At 42.8% G+C, this 20,381-nt stretch overlaps 1 protein-coding gene across 1 annotated transcript; it reads right to left on the bottom strand.

Moving 5' to 3' along the window:
• Positions 1 to 464: 464 nt before the first annotated feature.
• chmp1a (charged multivesicular body protein 1A) lies at positions 465 to 19,391 on the bottom strand. The gene is made up of 7 exons (XM_084335585.1): positions 19,261 to 19,391; positions 18,403 to 18,422; positions 18,207 to 18,284; positions 9,805 to 9,951; positions 8,428 to 8,556; positions 6,992 to 7,185; positions 465 to 3,266 (listed from the first exon to the last, which is right to left on the bottom strand). Exons 1-7 carry the CDS (start codon positions 19,265 to 19,267, stop codon positions 3,245 to 3,247), a joined length of 597 nt encoding a protein of 198 aa, XP_084191711.1. The 5' UTR covers positions 19,268 to 19,391; the 3' UTR covers positions 465 to 3,244.
• Between the last annotated feature and the right edge of the window lie 990 nt (positions 19,392 to 20,381).

Genomic DNA, 20,381 nt, shown 5'->3' on the forward strand with positions numbered 1-20,381 from the left:
AATTTTGAGGTCAAGATTCAATTTGAGATTTTATGCGTTTAAATGTATTCATGCGACAAGAGCTTTATTTATATATTATACGTATATATACACACTACACCGCTTGGTTTGGCTTGGATCAGAAGAATACACATTTTATGTACAGTATGTGTGTGTGTGTATACCGTACCCTTCCCTCCCACTCTACACTGATAGGACGCAGGCAGATGCCTATTAGTTTAGACACCAAATGAGGAAAGAGACATAGGGAAGAGGAGAGTTGTCGATGTGGTTTTAAATTCCTATACACTGTATTGAACATATGTACATTTACGTCTGAATTTTCAATTCCGTATCGACATTGTTCCACCCCTACTTTGCATGCAGCTCAATGGTCCCATGTGGATCTATTGGCACGTGAGGAGCAGAAAATCAATGAGAAGAAATCACAATCCTTTTACACTTATTTCTTGGCACAGTGTGTCCTTGACACGAGTATAACCACCAAATGTTTAGAACCCAGAACGTGACCCAAGATCAGCCTACAGTAAGTGACAACTCCACCCCTACGCCAGAGATTATGGGCTTTACCTCCACCTATACGACAGCCACGGTATGAAGATCTGGGCCTGCACTTATCAAGCATCTCGAAAGAAGGAGCGCAGATCTGAGAAGTCATATTGAGGTGTAAACAGTCACGTGAACCTGAAGAGTCTGATCCTTGATCAGTACTCCCTATTCATTAGAAGTTTGACAACTACGGGGGTCCAGGATCTGAAGTTTCTCTCAATAGGAATACAGATCGGTTTAGCCCCTCGGATAATAATAAATAACATAACCAACAGGACTCTGGCAAAGCTTTGATAAATACAGGCTCAGACACCAAACCCTCAGGTTCACAAGGATCAGGGACAGAAATGGGAATTTCTGTCTTCTATTCTTCGGTTCCGAATTCCGTAATCTTTTTTCTTTCACCGCGGTGACACGCAACATTGTGGGTGAATATGAGGCATATAACTGTACAACTAAAACTACCATCCTTCAGGCACTGTGGGGGAAGCACCTAATGCAAGCACCTGCATCCCAAAAGGCGTACAATGTTCAAAGCAAAGTATCAAAGCAAACATAGGCAATGGTTGTAGCAATAATAATCAACATCTGAATAAAAATAAAGATGATGTATAGAAAAAAATATGTATGATTGAGGATTGTCAGTCTTTTTCTGTACACAGAAATATAAGATACGTGATATTATCTGGACTTTTCTGAAAACAGACTTATTTGAATTTGTGTGCGTGTCCGTTTGCACCATATCTCGAAAAGTAAAAGGAAAAAAGGTTGCCATGAAATTTTCCAAAAGTGTGCATTCATGACCCCAAGACAAACTCCTAGAGGGAGAAACCCACTGCTTTTGGTGACCCCCATAACTGTTGCTCTAGCGCCACCATCAGGCACAAATGTTTTAGTCTGTCCATGGCAGAGGGAGCTCACAAAGTGTTTGAATTCCAGATTAGACGCTGCCCTACATCAGTGCATATACAACGCTAATCCCTCCCCAGTCTACTGTGTCAAGTCTCCCTCTCTCATCTACCACAGCCAACGCCTCCCTCTCTCATCTACCACAGCCAACGTCTCCCTCCCTCATCTACCACAGCCAACGTCTCCCTCCCTCATCTACCACAGCCAACGTCTCCCTCTCTCATCTACCACAGCCAACGTCTCCCGCTCTCATCTACCACAGCCGACGTCTCCCTCTCTCATCTACCACAGCCAACGTCTCCCTCTCTCATCTACCACAGCCAACGTCTCCCTCTCTCATCTACCACAGCCAACGTCTCCCTCTCTCATCTACCACAGCCGACGTCTCCCTCTCTCATCTACCACAGCCAACGTCTCCCTCTCTCATCTACCACAGCCAACGTCTCCCTCTCTCATCTACCACAGCCGACGTCTCCCTCTCTCATCTACCACAGCCAATGTCTCCCTCTAGTATCAAGGCGACCTCGGACTGTGTGATTTCAGAGCCGATTTGTGCCCAGACTAAACAAAGCCCACCGACATTTTCAAAACCGCACCTCAATCGCACCTGCCAGTAAGTGTCTTGCCGTTCATTCATTAATTCACACACCTCTGACTGCAAAGTGTTTGTCATTTAGAATTATAGAATGGGTTCCATTGGATCAGAATAGGTTTGACTGAACCACCTCAATCATACAGTATATAACAAATGTCCGCCTGAGAAAAAAAGCAATGAAAAAAAAAAATAGAAAATTTGAATCAACATTAAAAATAGATACAACATATTTGAACATCTTTGAACCCACCCAACACACATTAAGAGTCAGGGAGGACAACCCCCCCTATGTTAACCTGTCTAACTTGTTAGTAAAACCTCTTTCTTTTCTTTTTTATCATCATTGCACATTTTGGAAAATGTTTTTTTGTACAAAGAAAAATAGATACATCCAAGTGTGTGTGTCTGTGTGTGACTCAGGGTTTGAACAGTGAAACTGCAAGAGAACATTGTTAAGAGGTGATGGGTATGTGAGAGAGAGACAAGAGAGAGACAGAAAGACGAGAGAGAGAGCAAGGCAAGAGAGGGCAAATGGAGGAAAATAAATTGTGTGTGTGACTCAAAGTTTGAACAGTGAAACTGCAAGAGCACATTGTTAAGAGGTATGTGAGAGAGAGGGAGGGAGAGAGAGCAAGGCAAGAGAGGGCAAATGGAGGAAAATAAAGTCCTCAGAGGTCAAGACAGAAATTGTGGAAAATTTCCAAAAGAGAGGTAAGGTGAGACACAACAGGGAATTAGAAGAGAGCAAAGAGCGAGGGAGTGGACAGATGAGAATGTGAAAGAGAGAGAAAGAGAAAAAGAGGGGAAGAATCAGAGAGAGAGAGAGAGAGAGAGCAAGAACATTATGCCTTCTCCAGTGTTCTAACTAGTGGAGAATGAGAGAAAGAGACAAGGAAAGAGAGAGAGAGAGAGAGAGAGAGAGAGAGAGAGAGAGAGAGAGAGAGAGAGATATTGAAAGAGTGCCGTGCCTTCTCAGGTGTTTGGAGCGAGTGTGTGTATTTTTAGACCAGAGGGGATGGTAATCAATAGGCTCATTACGTCCTCACGGTTGGGACAGTTCGATAGAAAGAAACACACACACACACACACACACACACACACACACGCACAACACTCCCGTCTTCAGATCCGTCTGCCTCCGATCAGCGGTGAAGCTCCGCCTCCTCTCCTGAACACGCGGCCAACAGCTCTTCAGTTCCGCAGAGCAGCCAACCTGCAACGGGAGACAAGAATGATCCGACTGAAGGGTTTTGAAAATGTGTTCAGAGCCACGACACTAAGTTCATAAGTTGTCTAGTAGGGCAGTCAAACAATATCGAAGAATATAATCAATATTGAATAGTGTTATTTGAATGGAATCAATTCTTAAAACCCCCTCAAGATCGGTCTTTTAATCGGTGCCTTTCCTCGGTGGATGTGTGAAGGTTTCCGCTAAATGTTACTTCTAACTGGCCTTCTGTCCGGCTGCATATGTCTCGAGTTTGCCTTGCGCCGAGTTTACGCTGAACTCCTGCTGATCTGCTACGGAAACTCGGTTGATCAAATGACATCTTTACACGACGGGACCTTGTGAATCAAAATCGAATTGAACGGGGTAACATCAGTGCTGATACCCGGCCCTATTGTTTAGTATGGGTGGCCGTTGCAGTGGTTCTCAAACTACGGGTCGCGACCCAAATTGGGGTCGCGGTTAGGCGACAGCGCATTGGAAATCCTTTTTTTTTATTTTTTTATTATGATGTTCTGGCAACATATTTTGGCTAAATATGCCTAGTTTTACAAATGTGTATTGATAACATAGTGCTGTAATTACATTTTCTAATAAATATACATGATCAAGTTCAACAATGTGTGCTTTTACTTTGGCATTCCTTAATTCCACATTGAAATTACGCGATGTGGGGTCCCCAAAAAAATTCATAAATAAAATGGGGTAATGGTATGAAAAAGTTTGAGAACCCCTGCCGTAGAGGGAGGTTTTATAGACTATAGTTGATAGTTCTACAGGCTTTGTGATGTTTATTACAGAGGACTGTGTGAGGTCTACAAAAGCTTTCAACTCTCTGGGCCGGAGATTGCAACGGATATCTGTGGTTTCAATTAGAAGGAAACAACACGACAATGCGACTAAACAGGTTTTACCCAAGGTGTGAGAACAACATGTCAAGCCCTAGCCCTATTTTCTGAAAATCCGCCATAAAAAATACATACTTAACACATTCTGTGCCACGCCTCTTCTGGGCGACGGCTATGCGAGGCCACCCATTAAAACGAATGGAGTCTAATATAATAAACTAATATATTCTATATTATAGCTATGGATATACAATACTATAGTCATTTGACACCGAGTTTCTTCTGGTCAAGATGCAAAAAATAAAAAAAAAATCCATCCATAAGTTCCCGTTTTATACCGTGGTGAATATGAGTGTTATTTCGGAATGATCCGGGCCAATTCCTGAGAGGCTGGTTATAAGCCGCAACGTGTATTATACTAAATCCATTGGCATTTTTGTCCCTACACACGCTACAATAAAAAAATCAAATGCATAGGTATTATGTTCCATCATGAATGCATGAAAGGGTGTGGGGGGGGGGGGGGGGGGTCGTTTTTCGATGCTTGATCGTCACCAACGGAATACGTTATGGACTAGCGTTACACACATACGCTCGGATCGCAATGAAAACATTCTTGGATCAACGCAAGATTGATATCATATAGCCCTTACCTTGACTAGGATGTACGCCGAAAAGAATATTCCAATTATCTGATCGCCATTCCAAGTATTGGTGTCGATCGTGTCGCCAACATAATCCGCCATACATCATCTATCTGGAGCATTTGACGCTCCTCAAGCCGATCGGGACAACCGCTCCCCTTGCCCGACATGGAAAAGTCCGCCCGGACCAATATAATCGACGCACAGCCCAAGACACAGAGTTTCAAAAGATGTGCAATACCGGCCACATCCTACCAGGCGGCGGTATTGGACTTTTGAAATCTCAGACTCATTCCCTATGATAACACCAGGCTCCCTGGATGGAATAGGGGTATTAAAATCGAATAAAATTCTAAACGATCCAGAAACGTGTTAACACATGAATGGCACTGAATGTGTTGAAGTAAATGGAAAATTGCTCACTTCTACAGTGCCATTTGCATGTTCTTGGTATCCAGGGACATCTATGGATCTCATGGAATGTATTCCCAGTGTCAGAAATATTGTGTCTGTTACTAGGCTTGAGTAAATTTGTGATGAAACAAAGGAGAATATAAATTATGATTTTTCTTTGCATCTTTGACAGTGAATAACACCATGCTAAAAATGACCAGACATGAAAAACTGCCGCTGAGCTCGTTCAGCACATTCTTGAGATCATGTGTACAAAAAATCTAAGCAAATTAATAAAAGGGAAGATGATTAAGATATTTAGATGCAGAGCGTAAAAGTTTCCATGCCATCTTACATAATTCTACTATTCAATATAGGTCACTATTACAAGAAAACACAATCTATGTCCGGTTAAGGAAAAAGTGCTGTGTATTATACTTGAGCTCAAAACAGACCCCAAAGAAGGTTGTTTTTCCAAGTGTTGGGGTGTTTGTTGTTACAGCTGGCGAACATGAGCATGAACTGTGCCATATTCTAGAATGTTTTACACAGATAGCGCAGGGTGGCCTCTAAGGAGTACATTTATATCAGTGTTTCATCCATAAACTTTTCTTGGCAGAGGAAGGGACTCGGCACAATAGCCTTTACGCACAGGGCACTGCACAGTCAGGACACCATCTCTTCAGTGAAACCAATACAAATAGAAATGTTTCAGGTGGGTTTGCTGCTCCTCTTGATTCTGTAGCAGGTATACACCATTTCATATCCAAAGTGAAAGAGTGCAGTCGTCTTATATTTTGGAGCGATATTCAGCCCCTTTCCCAGTAAGCTAGATTCCTCGTGATCTCTAGTTTCCCGATACCACTGGCTTCACTTCACGCTAGATTAAAAACTAGGCTATGGCCTCTGAAAGGCAGTAGTGTTCATGTCGGACGACCAACAGGCGCATCATTTTTATATTATATTATAAGTTTCAGAGGGTTAAAAGTAGGCCAAGTTCTCCCGGCGTTGTCACCAGCTTGGCTGGCTGTTCACACTAATACAATTTGGCAGTATTAGGGGGTGGGGAAGCTGGCGGATGGGAATCTGGCGTTGTGGACAGCGACGCCTACAGGTCAGGTCTCGGCGCTTGCTAAGCGGGGCAGGACTTGGTGGAGATAGCGTGCCCTCCCACGCGTTACACTTCACCAATGAGAGTCCTCGCTGCCAAGTGAAAAGACGTCACTGGCTGTCGGCGCACGTCTCGGAGGAAGCGTGCGATCGACTCGGGACGCCCTTGTACCGACTCATAGGAGAACATGCATACAGTGCCAGGTAGGGGAGGGGGGGGGGGGGGGGGGGAATTGGCACAACGACTAATTGGGATGGGGAGAAAATCAGAGAAAAATCAGAAACAGATTTTTTTATTTTTTTAAAGTACAAAAATAATAAATAAAAAATAAAAAGACAATCTCATTTAAAATATGTAATATATATATCACCTTCCTTGTTTCATTCAATGCGTTTGTATTACTAGTACATTCTGATCACATATAATTTAGGCCTAATTTAAAAAGGAACACGCCAACATTATGGGAAATAATGTTGATAGATAGATAGAACAGCTTCGCTAGCTGGTCCCTATCCGCTTCCTTTCATTTGTGCTGAGCTAGGCTAGCTGGCAGTCGGATAGCTTTCTACCGAGAGGAAATTGGCATCTATGTTTCTCATAATGTTAATTCTTGTGGGAAAAAAAGGGGGGGGGGGGGGGTCTTGGGTCGGAATTTAACCCCTAAACATTTTAGGTCCAGTACCAGGCCCTACCGCCACTGCTCCACCTTCATACCTTCTGGACAGCTGGTCCTCCTTATCCTGAGCGCGGGAGCTCTCTCCTCCCAGCGAGGTGGCTCCCGCCGGCAGCTGGCTGAGCTGGTCCATCACCTCCAGGCCGCTCTCCTCCGCTATCTGGTGGATCAGGTTATCCACCTGTTCCTGGGGTGTGGTCAGCGTGGTGGCTGAGCTCATAGAGTCCTCCATCACCTGGAAGGAGGGGGAGGAGGTTAAAGACACGGTTTCGCTGTGTGTCTGGGATCAGGACCCTTTGACAAGGTGATGTCGGGGGGGGGGGGGGCACCGTTATCAATACGGACTCCTTGCGACAAAAGAACCATAGAAGTCCGTTTTGAAATGTTGTGGGCCCGGCCCGTACATGTACAGTTAAGTAACGTTAATCCTAATGACTCGTGAGTGTGAATGTGATATATTACCTGAAAGGACTCCATTTATACACTCGGTAGTACTCATTTATATATTTTTATACTCCCGTTTAATCACCTGTACATTGCACTATTGCACGTTACATTTGCACTCTGGTTGAATGCCAAACGTCTTTTCGTTGTACTGTACTTGTGCTGTATGATGCAGATACATTTCAATCTAGTCTAATTTGATCTAATCTAGTCTAATCTTATCTAATCTTTGATTATGATGTAAGCAACACTACCATTTAAAAACATTGTTAGGGAAAAGACTTAAAACACTCATGGTTGTTCATTGCAAGGGTTCAAGTGAAGTGAAGGAAATCTTAAATTTTGAGTGAAAAGAAAACTATTAATTGCTATCAATAAAATAAAATAAAATAAAACATTTGGTTTAACACGTTAGTCGGTTTTTGCTGCAGTTACTGAGTTGCCTGAAGTGCACACGCGCACACACACACACGCACACACACACACTCAAATGAAGACACATGGTGTGCATGTACACAAAGGCACACATTCACATTCACTCACTCACTCACCGAGGTGTGTACGTCCAGGTTCTGGACCTGTGTTTCACTCACTCACTCACTCACTCACTCACTCACTCACTCACTCACTCACTCACTCACTCACTCACCGAGGTGTGTACGTCCAGGTTCTGGACCTGTGTTTCACTCACTCACTCACTCAGTCACTCACCGAGGTGTGTACGTCCAAGTTCTGGACCTGTGTTTCACTCACTCACTCAGTCGGTCACTCACCGAGGTGTGTACGTCCAGGTTCTGGACCTGTGTTTCACTCACTCACTCAGTCACTCACTCACCGAGGTGTGTACGTCCAAGTTCTGGACCTGTGTTTCACTCACTCACTCACTCACTCACTCACTCACTCACTCACTCACCGAGGTGTGTACGTCCAGGTTCTGGACCTGTGTTTCACTCACTCACTCACTCACCGAGGTGTGTACGTCCAGGTTCTGGACCTGTGTTTCACTCACTCACTCACTCAGTCAGTCACTCACCGAGGTGTGTACGTCCAAGTTCTGGACCTGTGTTTCGAACTTGTCCATGACGGCAGACACCTTCTGCAGGTCCATGGAGCCCAGAGCCTTGTCCAGAGCCTTGGTCACCTGGGCCATGTTCTTCGTCACCTGACGGGAAACACACAGCGGGAGAGGGAATGTCATTCAGAACGTGTCCAGTTCATATGATGAAACACCCCATAATTACAGGGACAGCAGACACTTGAGGATGAACTGAAACCGCGTGGCTGTTGTCCCTGTAATTATGGGATGAAGAGAACTAAAAATAGAAGTTGCATTTCTAAGGCAACAATATCCTTCACACTCATATTGTGTAGTATATACAGAATCATAAACAAGTACATTTACACCTACAAGGATCTGTCTCGGTGCTTGTTCACACAAATAAGGGATGCAAAAGACACATCTAGAATAACCCAAAAAGAATAGAACTACCAACAAGAACTAGCTTAACCTCTAGCCCTAGCCATATTTTCAGAAAATTCGCCTAAAAATACATACAAGTCAAGAGTTTTATTTGTCACGGCATACAAGCATACAGTGAAATGCGGGAGGTCATGCCCGCAGCGACTGTGCAATAATACAAGTAATAAGAATAGGAACGAGAATAAGACATTTGTGCAATAATACAAGTAATAAGAATAAGACATAACAGGTATCATGTACATAAAGTTTACAAAAAGCATGGTAAGACATGCTACGGTTCCATACCTAAGTAAATGGAAGATTGCTCCACTTCGACAAGGTCAATGTGCATGTTCCTGGTATCTAGGGACATCTATGGATCTCAGGGAAGGTATTCCCAGACCCAGTGTCAGAAATATTGTGTATGTTACTTGAGTAAATTGTAATGAACCAAAAGGAGAATATCAATTTATTTTTGTTCTCCATCTTTGACGGTGAATAACACCATGCTAACATTGACCAGACGTGAAAAGTGCTGGAGGTATTGTTCAAATTAACATCAAGTTCTAAATAGAGACATGATTTTTTGTGAATGTGAAACTACTGACACAGAGCCAGGTCTCTGAGCCTGTGTTTTGGGGCCAAATTGTCATCTTGCAGGGAGCAACAGAGAAGAAGTGAGTCTGCATGTTGGGACTCATTTGGTAACACAGTGAATGACTTATGATCGACCCCCACCAAGCCCTATTTATATAGCATGTGGGTATTCTTGGAAGGCGCCTATCTTAGGGCCTCCCATTACCACGGGACTGAGTGCAGTTGCACCCGCCACCCACCCCTGCTTGAATTGATCATCTCACAACACTGACTCAATAAGCCGATTCAAGGTATAGAGCATAGAGTTCGATACTAAATGCAGGGGAGTTATAGATGGGGGGGGGGGGGACTCACCGCCTTCATGGTGACAGCGGTCTGGACTTTAGAGGCCACCGCATCGACGCGAGACGACATGCGCAGCCAATTAAGGCCCTCGTTCTTCTTCCGGATGGAGTTCTCTGCGTACACTCTGGCACATTCCACATTCTTCTGCTGGAGAGCCTGGCGATGGGACACGCAAAAAACACACACACAGTAAATAAACACTCAAATCAACTGCATCTACAGGTTTCTCTTTCATTGACCCATCTCAAACCCTGCCCTCTTGATCCTCTAATCACAAGTGTTGCTTCCCTCTGACAAACAAGTTGTGATTGGAGGACCAGGAGAAGAGGGGGGGATTGAGTTAGGTCAATTGTGTGTGCGTGTTTAAATCCCAACACTGAAAAGGCGAGGTGAGACACGAGAGCCTGCTACTTGACCTGAAAATAATAAACTTCAATTTTAGCTTCATCATCATAAAGTCTTAACTTGGTTGAAGAGGCACATGAACACATTTCTTTTTTTTATCCACTTTTTCTCCTTATTTTCTATTTTTCTCCCATCCCAATTTCGTATAGCCAATTCTCCCCTTCAATTCTCCCCTCCCCTGTCTTGAACGTTGCTAGACTATGCCTCCCACTGGTCGGCTGTAGTGAGGATAGAAGCCTTGCACCACGTGTCCCCTCTGGTACACGAGGAGGCAGCCTGTCGCATCTTTTCACCAGACAGTGCGGACTCTCAGTGGCGAGGAGTAACGCGTGGGAGGCTCACGCTGCCCCCGATACTTCCTGTCTCTGCTGTACAGGTGTCACCCGTGACCCAACCGACCTGTAGGAGTCGCTGTCCACAACGTCCAATCCCCACCCATCGACTTTCCACCCGCTACCTCTGCCAATTGAGATAGTATGACGACTGGCCCAAGCCCTGAGGGATAATGGTGCAGAGTTTCTTCCACATTCATTTAGAAGTGGTGAGCCACCACATTAAGAACTAGAGAAGATAGGACAACATTATGATTTAGCTCAATTCAACAACAAGAACTAGGACAAAAGACAAGGATGGACATGAAACCAACAAAAATGACCCCTGACCATTACTACTTTAAAGTAATTATAGACCCCTGACCATTACTACTTTAAAGTAATTATAGACCCCTGACCATTACTACTTTAAAGTAATTATAGACCCTGACCATTACTACTTTAAAGTAATTATAGACCCCTGACCATTACTGCTTTAAAGTAATTATAGACCCTGACCATTACTGCTTTAAAGTAATTATAGACCCCTGGCCATTACTGCTTTAAAGTAATTATAGACACCATTACTAGTAATTATTATAGACCCTGACCATTACTACTTTAAAGTAATTATAGACCCCTGACCATTACTACTTTAAAGTAATTATAGACCCCTGACCATTACTGCTTTAAAGTAATTATAGACCCCAGTAGGAGCCAAAGCTATATATTTAGGTTATTGTATTATATGAATGTTTATAGGTTTATTTGTATAACCTTACATTGAAACGGCATTAGGAATATTGATTACACTATGGGAAGTGTGGAGAGGGAGTGAAGCCGATGTGCTGTAGTTGTGGTGGAGAGCATAGTGTAGCGTTTAGGGGGTGTGAGGTGATGAAGAGGGAGGTCGCGGATCGGAGAGTGAGAAGGGAGGGTAAGTTGTCGTATGCTGAGGCGGTTAGCAGGGTAGGACAGGGCAGCCAAGAAAGGGTGCAGGGGGTTGAAGGAGGGCATTTGGCAGAGAGGGTAGAGCAGGAGGAAAGAGAGAGGGGAAGGGAGGAGAAATTAGGTATTGTGGCCTTTGTGGCAGGGGTAGTTACTGGTATGGCAGAGGCTAAGGGTAAAACAGCGATGGTGAAGATGATTGTTAGGATAGCGGTTCAACATCTGGGAATGGAAGGTCTGGACTGGGAGGAGGTGGTTAGGGAATTGGCTGAGGGGGCTGAGAGGGACAAAGCAGCCCAGAATAAGATCGCAGGGGGCAAGGAGGGTCCCACGGAGGGGGGCTCAGACAGGAAGTAGCAGCATTAGCTGCACTCCAATGGACAATGTAGGGGATGACGGGGTCCAGTAGAAGAAGAAGAAGAGCCCATAAAAAGAATTGCGGAGGGCAGTAATACGCCACGATGCGTCTACACTGCCGGAAATTCAAATAAGAAGAAGAAGAAGAACAGGCAGTGTGTAGCTTGAAACAGGACTGAACAGATAAGACTAAACAACATAGCCTGACGCCTGCATTTCTCAACCAAGGTGCCAAGCCTACCGTTTTGCTGTGGACTACTACTTTAAGACAATTATAGATGAAACAATGCTTACTACCATGCCTCAATATAATTAACTCTTAATTAATTAAGTAATATTACAATAAATATAGGCAATACAAAATTTGAATCTGAATATATACTATGAGTAAGAGTAAAGGTAAACAGTATACACAAAGTACCCAACTTGACATTAAGACCTCCTCATTTCAAATGCAGTCACAAATATAAACAGGAAGTGATGTGAACAATACATCACTCATAAGGAAGAATCTTGCTAGAGAGACAACAAGGGATGAGCTACTTAATCACCCAATATCACAAGGAAGTCATCCATCCTATTCTATAATAACAACAAATCATCTAATAACAAAAATACAATAAGATATTTAGTATCCCAAAGGGGAAATTGCATAACAAAAGACAGGTTTAGGGATAGGTTTATCCTAAATAATTGTATTTCCCACTGAATTATTCTCATTCAATACTAATTACAACAATAATTAAGACAATTCTCCTGAACGGAGCATGTGCTGTGTTTCTACAACAATGTAACACTGCCATCTAGTGGCTAACACCTATCACTGCTATGTCACAGCCTTCTCACGACTTTGTGCAGAGCATAACCATGCCATAAACAAAGCTCAATGTCCACAGGTATAATTTCACGATAGTCACCCCGTTATTCTATTACCTGTTGTTTGCCTACCAAGACGTCAATAAGAATTATCATCCGATCCAATTGCTATTATGGAGGATGATAGTATAACCTTGATGTAGGATGATGATGATGATTATGATGACATCATCATTTCAACAATAGGCAGAGTATATGTCATTTCTGTTTTGGGGCTATAATATGATACTAGGGTCGCCTGGTTTACAAATGACTCAGTTCCTGTTGGCTCTATGAGCTGCACCGATGAGTCACTGGCTAAATGGCTAAATAGCTGCCAGCAGCCAGTGCCACACCCCAGGCCTCACTCAACACCTATAGGCTGGATTATAAAGAGCAAGCTTGTCATGATGCATAGCCCTGCAATAGTTCTACAGTAAAGACAAATGTCTCAGTACTACAGTACCTATGTAAAGCAGGGGTTTCCCAAACCTATTTCACAGCAGGAGCCACGGCAAGGGATCCCCCAACTAAGGAAGGATCAATAAAGGAATATCTTATTTTGCTGTGTGGAGCCACCAAGCAAGCATGCAGTGAAGGAAGTAAACACGCTTGCTTGCATTACACACTAATTAGGGTCACTGGGTGAAGTAGCGCGTTACTCCACATTCTCAAAATCCAAGCGGCTAATTTAACATCCATAGACACAGTGGGGAAAATAAGTATTTCACCCCCTGCTGATTTTGTGAGTTTGCCCCCTTACAAAGAAATTAACGTCTATAACTTTCATGGTATGTTGATGTTCATCATAACAGTGAGAGACAAAATATCAAAAAAGATTATTCCCAGAAAATCACATAATGAATTTTAAACATGTATTTGTGTTTTAAAGTAAAGTAAGTATTTCACCCCCACCAACCAGCAAGATTTCCGGCTCCCACAGACCAGGAGGCACACAGATTAGTCCTCTTACTTAATTAGTACCCCTAATTAAGTACTTGTTATTGTTACCTGTATAAAAGATACCCGTCCACAGAATCAATCAATAGATTCCAACCTCTCCCCACCATGGGCAAGACCAAAGAATTGTCTAAGGACATCAGGGACAAACTTGTAGACCTGCACAAGACTGGAATGGGCTACAAGACCATTGCCAAGCAGCTTGATGAGAATGAGTCAACTGTTGGTGCGATAATTTGAAAATGGAAGAAACACCAACAGTTGACTCCTTCTCATCAAGCTGCTTGGCAATAGTCTTGTAGCCCATTCCAGTCTTGTGCAGGTCTATAAATTTGTTCATATTCATATAATGTTGTAATATTCCGTCTCTCACTGTTAAGATGAACCTACCATGAAAACGATAGACCGTTCATTTCTTTGTAAGGGGGCAAACTCACAAAATCAGCAGGGGGTGAAATACTTATTTTCCCCACTTAGTTAGTTAGGTGAGGTTGTTGGGTGAGAATTACACAGGGTGAATTCTTTCTGCTCAAAAGATTCTCCTTTACTTGGCAGGAGTAAAGGATACCTGGCTTTACACTATTTACTTTCTTCAAGAGGTGCTTTATACTCTTTACTTCCTTCAAGAGATGTGCTTTATACTCTTTACATCCTTCAAGAGAGGTGCTTTATACTCTTTACTTCCTTCAAGAGAGGTGCTTTATACTCTTTACATCCTTCAAGAGAGGTGTTTTATACTCTTTACATCCTTCAAGAGGTGTTTTATACTCTTTACATCCTTCAAGAGGTGCTTTATACTCTTTACTTCCTCCAAGAGAGGTGCTTTATACTCTTTACTTCCTCCAAGAGGTGCTTTATACTCTTTACTTCCTTCAAGAGAGGTGCTTTATACTCTTTACATGGAGAGATGGAGCCATACACCAATACGGATACTGATTTAGCCTGGTATCAGACCCATACTGATACCCCAATATAGCCTGGTATCAGACCCATACTGATGCAATTTAACCTATAAATATTTGAATAGATATTTGAATACTCATGATGACACCTACAGAGGTGTTTCATATTATACATACAGTTGAGGCCGGAATTATTAGCGCCCCAGAAATTATGGAACATTTTCCTAAAATTACCCAGTGCTATTTAGTAGCTTTTGGTACATTTTGGAATATTAAATACATTTTTTGGCTTGCTTTATATCAAATATAGTGAAAAATGCATTGGTAAAAAAGATTAGCCCCCATGTAAATTTTTGCTTTCAAAACACCTACCATCAACCGATGAACTTTCAAACCACACCTGTACAGTCAATTGGTTCAATTCAATCAGCATAAAAAGGACTCCAAGAAACAGGCCACTTACATTATTGAGAGAGCTATACTACTAATCTTACTCACCATGCCAAAGACAAAGGAAATCAGTCTTGAGCTCAGAAAGAAGATAGTGGAAGCTCATGATAATAAGGGGGCTATACTGCCATTTTCAAGCGTTTCACAGTGTCTAGAACTGCTGTACGTTGCATCATTGCTAAGTACAAGGAGACAAATTCTGTAAGAAACAAACCTGGGTGTGGTCATTAGCGCAAGATTTCAAGAATTCTGGAGAGGAAATTAGTCAGAGATGTCAGCAAGAAGCCCTAGACATCTGCCAAGATGATTGTTGTTGACTTGGGCCTCTTCTGGAGTTGGTGTTTCAAGGAACAGTTGTGAGGACTCTTCATTGTGGTGGGCTTTGTCCCAGAAGAACCCCTTTACTCAAAGAGCGGCACATCAGAGCCAGACTGAGGTTTTCCCGTGAACATTTGAAAGGTAAAGATGAGTTTTGGAAGTCTGACTGTGCTTTGGTCCGATGAGACTAAACTGGAACTGCTTTGGCACATGGATGTTGCTTATGTTTGGCAAAGAAAGGGAGAGGCCTTCAACCCTATAAGAACACAGTTCCCACAGTTAAACATGGTGGTGGAGCATCATGCTGTGGGGCTGTTTTGCAGCCTCAGGCACAGGGAGCCTTGTTCGGGTGCATGGCATCATGAAAAATTATGAATTTAATTATGTTGACATTTTGAGGGATAATATGAAGAAGTCTAGGCTTAGGTCGTCGCTGGGTCTTCCAGCAAGACAATGACCCAAAGCGTAGACCAAAATTGGTCCAACAGTTCCTAAAGGACACCAAAACCAAGGTCCTGGGGTGCCCTGCACAGAGCCCAGATCTTAATCCTATTGAGAATCTGTGGCGGGTGCTCAAAGTGAATGTCCATGCTTGGGAACCACGCAATTTGGACAAGCTGGAACAATTTTCAATGGAAGAATGGGCCAAAATCCCTCAAGAGACCTGTGCCAACCTAGTAAAGAACTACTCTAAAAGGTTGTCGTCAGTTGTGGCTCAGAAAGTACACTATAGACTATTAATGGCCCGGGGTGCTAATCATTTTGGATGTGTCATTTTTTCCGTTTCTTGTCTTAACTCAGTGCATTGATCAAATATCCTGCGACTGACCTTATTGGTTGAGTGGACTAACATGGTATTGACCTGACCAAGACTCAACTAGATCAAAACATTGTACAGAGTAAAACTGTATATTTTCTGCAGGAGTAATGGACAGAGGAGTATCTTTTATGCAGGAGTAAGGGATTGAAGAGTATCTAAGAGCTCACAACAACGTTTAGGGGCAGGCATATGGTTACTCTGTACCGATTCTGAAGCCTTATTCAGGAGGAAAACATTTGGCAGGGTGGGAAATGAAAAGTCTGTGGCTCATAAGTGTATCTACTCTTCTAGTCACTTTGGCAGGTATCTCTTTGGTTGAATATCTGGTGAATTTGTGAATCTATCAGTTCTGCAATTCGAAACTGGCCACCGTAAATGTCCAAACCCCCCCACCCCCACCTAATAGACAGTCTCCTCCCCACCGCATGTATATATTCTCTCCCCACCGTATGTATATTTCTCTCCCACCCACCGCCTCCTAATGTACAGTCTCCTCCCCACCGCATGTATATATTCTCTCCCCACCGTATGAATATTTCTCTCCCACCCACCCACCCCCTCCTAATGTACAGTCCCCTCCCCATCATATGTATATACTCTGTCAGGATCTATGGGTAACAGTACTGTATATTTGCATATCGTATATGTCACAAATGTAACAGTACTAAATACCTGTATGTCATGTATGTCCCTATGCCATAAATGTCATGTATGTTGTGTATGTCATAAATGTCACTATAAATTGAAAATGGGGGACCCTGATGTAAACAAGACAAACGTCTTTCTCTCGTCTGCATCCCCTTAACAATTGTGTGTATTGAGCTGTACTGTATTGTACCCATTCTGCAATCTGTTAAATAAAGTTTTCATTCATTCATTCAGCCACTGTGGTTACTGGTGTTTCCTGCCCTGCAATGGTGTGGCTTTGGACACTTCCCTTGTAGGTGGTCTGAGAGAAAAAACAATTAGTTGAGCAACCTAATGCCTGGCACGCACTAACCTTACCGATATTGAAACGGTGGTCTCTCTGTTTGGACCCCCGGAAATATTTTTGGAATATATACAAATATAATTTCTGCAATGTTGTGCATAGAGAGAAAAGGGAAAGAAAAAAAGGGACTCAATTTGGGTTTCTCTCTCCTATCTCAGCAACACGTGTGAGTTACAAAGCCACTCTGGGTGCTCTGTGACCACCAAGGTCTCCCCTACATTTTCCCCCTTACAGCTTTCTACAACCCCGGGTCACAGAGAAAATGTACCTGGAACGAGGCGTTGCACTGCCAACTGTTCCAACTCTTGGTTCTGTTCTGTGGTTCCCTCACACACACACTACAGGAATTTGAGTTGTAAATATTCAACATTTGTTATTCTAGACTGGCTTGCGAGCCGATCGTTAGGCTTCAGATTTAATCTGTCAACACTTTGGCCTACAGGATAATCAAGCAGATAATGGGTTCTGACCACCCTGAAATCGGGAAACGCCGACGCTGTGATTGTTGGGAGAGACCCAATTCTCCTCTAGTCTGCTGTAGCCAGTTTAGCAGGCAGGGGGAAAGCACCACAAGAGTGTGGACTATTTAGTGTTCTCATAGTCTGGATCACAGGACAGGACTGAGACTGGGTATAAGCTGCCATTAGCCAACTATTTCACTCTGAATCCCCCCCCCCCCCCCCCTTCCGCTATCTGCAACACTATTTTGGAAGGGCACCATCACTGCATCCTGGGCTTAGCAGCACTGCCCAGGATGATTGTGATTGGTTTAAAGAAATACAAACAAGCCAGAGCGTTTTTTACTTTTTTCCCCCTATACCGGAATAATAACAGGTTCAGCCAGACCTCTCTCTCCAGTGCTAACGTTGTGTGGAGACGGGAGGTACATGAGACTAGTGTTCTCATGACGTGCCGTGCATTTCCTACCAATAAGGCAAAAAGCCACACACACAGCTCATTGGCCACAAATTAATCTGTTGTCATTTGATTTTACAATCACCAAGATGTCTGCAATATGACGACGTGCTGGAATACTATGGATAATAATATATCATAATATACCAAAAAATCATTATGAGACTTCTGTTTCTCACCTTCTTGACTTTGGCCTGTTCCTTCTCGGAATCTTTCTCCGCCTTCTTGGCCAGCCTCTCCAGCTGTTTAGCTGTGAACTGTGCACGAGAATACGGAGACAGGAATTAAATCACACCACAACACCATCGACAACAGCTCATCTATCTCAGATCATATTGAGCCCAGAGTGCTCTCACATTGGCTGGGGGAACATACCTTTAGTTGGAAGAGCGTTTCTGGGAGAGAGGGAGGAAAATGTTATTAAATATTAGAATGTCAATTATATATTGTTGCCGTCAGCCCTTTGTTTTGAGTGTAAGGGGGTCTCCTAAATCGATTTTTACTACTTTGCTAGACATTGTGTCTGGTAACATCTTCCGTTACATTATGGTCTTTAAATTTCTGACATGGCGAATCTCATTCCTGAGTAGACAGTAAATGACCTAACCCAAGAATACACAAGACCCTCCTCTTGGAACCAACAACCAAGTATGGTTTCGTCAATATTCCAATGTACAGTTTTGCTTGTACAGTTGTACAGTTTCCCCCACCCACCCCGCCTGGTATGTCATAAATGTATAAATGTAGCAGTACTGTCTGTATGTCATATATGTTATGATGAATTGAAAATGGGGGACCCTGATGTAAACAAGACGAAAGTCTTTCTCTGGTCTGCATCCACTTAACAATTGTGTGTATTGAGCCGTACTGTATTAAACCCATTCTGCAATCTGTTAATAAAGTTTTCAATCAATCAAGCAATCAAGACAAGACAGGCCCAACTGGGCGAACGTTAGAGACTGGCTGCCTGGCTGCACAGACTCTCTAGCCAAGCTGCTACTGTTAAAGCAATAACTCTCCAACAAGCTGACCGGCGCTTCGCCAAATTCAAACGTGAACGACTTTGTCAGTCAAGTACATTACATTACGTGACGTCATCAATTAACGTTGAATGAAGTGAGAGGTTTAGCAGCTAGCTAAGGTTAGCTGTCATTGCAGTTAGCCTGTGACAGATTCATAGCGAAAAAGGCAAATCTAACAACATAATATGTTCTACTGTAAAACGCTACATACCATCCATCGCAGTGTCCTGATAAATTCTACTTGATAAAAGTCAAATGTACAGTATTTCAGCTCGCCAACAAGGTGTGTTCTTGATTTGTTTTGATTTCCCGTGTCTCCCGACACCGCGCTTCCGGGTTCAGTGGTCACGTGGGAAGGGGCGGAGCACATTGAAAGCCACGTGGTTTTTATTTCTTGTTATAAATAATGAATAATTACAGTATAAACTATCACTGGGAAAATTGTTCCCGCATTCTTCAATTCAGGATTGGCGATAATTAATAACTTAATATTGAGTTTATTGAGATAACTGATCTATAACAAACTGTATATAACTATCTAATAAATATACAGTTATAAGAGTTTATTTATAGCCTATTTATAGCCTTCGTATTCTATTTTTAACTTCTTCTTAATATAGCCAACACAATACAGGATTTACATTTTAAGCGTTACTCTGAGTTTTCTATATTGCCTCGATCTCCAAAGAGCACTCCAAGTATAGATCTGTATGCAATGCATGTATTTTTGTATGTTATTCATAACGTAGGAAAACACCTACGTACCTTTTCGTTTTTTCGTATTTCCGTTTGAAACGAAAAACGAACTATCAAAACGTACACGGACCAACTAACACGTCTGAGATTAGAGTGGTGATCCTTTAGAGAGAGAGGGGGGGGACTCAGAGAGAGAGAGAGAGAGAGAGAGAGAGAGAGAGAGAGAGAGAGAGAGAGAGAGAGAGAGAGAGAGAGAGAGAGAGAGAGAGAGAGAGAGAGAGAGAGAGAGAGAGAGAGAGAGAGAGAGAGAGAGAGAGAGAGAGAGGAATTAGAGATTAGAAGAGGTATAACAGTCCGCTGTCACAAACAGGCTCTGGGTGTTCTAAACGGCGACTTTATAGATGACTGAAGCCTAATGGGGACTGGACTCAGCCGGCAAGAAAACACAGGTAAGGAAAAACATATCTGAATCTATCCACCACTTAAAAGTAAAGCAATTGTTTTATATAATAATGTTGTGTATTTTATGAATGGAATAATCCTCTGTTTTAGGATAATTCAAGAGCATTTATTAGGCTAATGGTTTGTGGACTAGCATTTTGGAATCAAACAATTCACAATGCATATGTTACCTTT

Source organism: Notolepis coatsorum, assembly GCF_963971535.1.
Source record: "Notolepis coatsorum genome assembly, chromosome: 18".
Lineage (NCBI taxonomy): Eukaryota > Metazoa > Chordata > Actinopteri > Aulopiformes > Paralepididae > Notolepis > Notolepis coatsorum.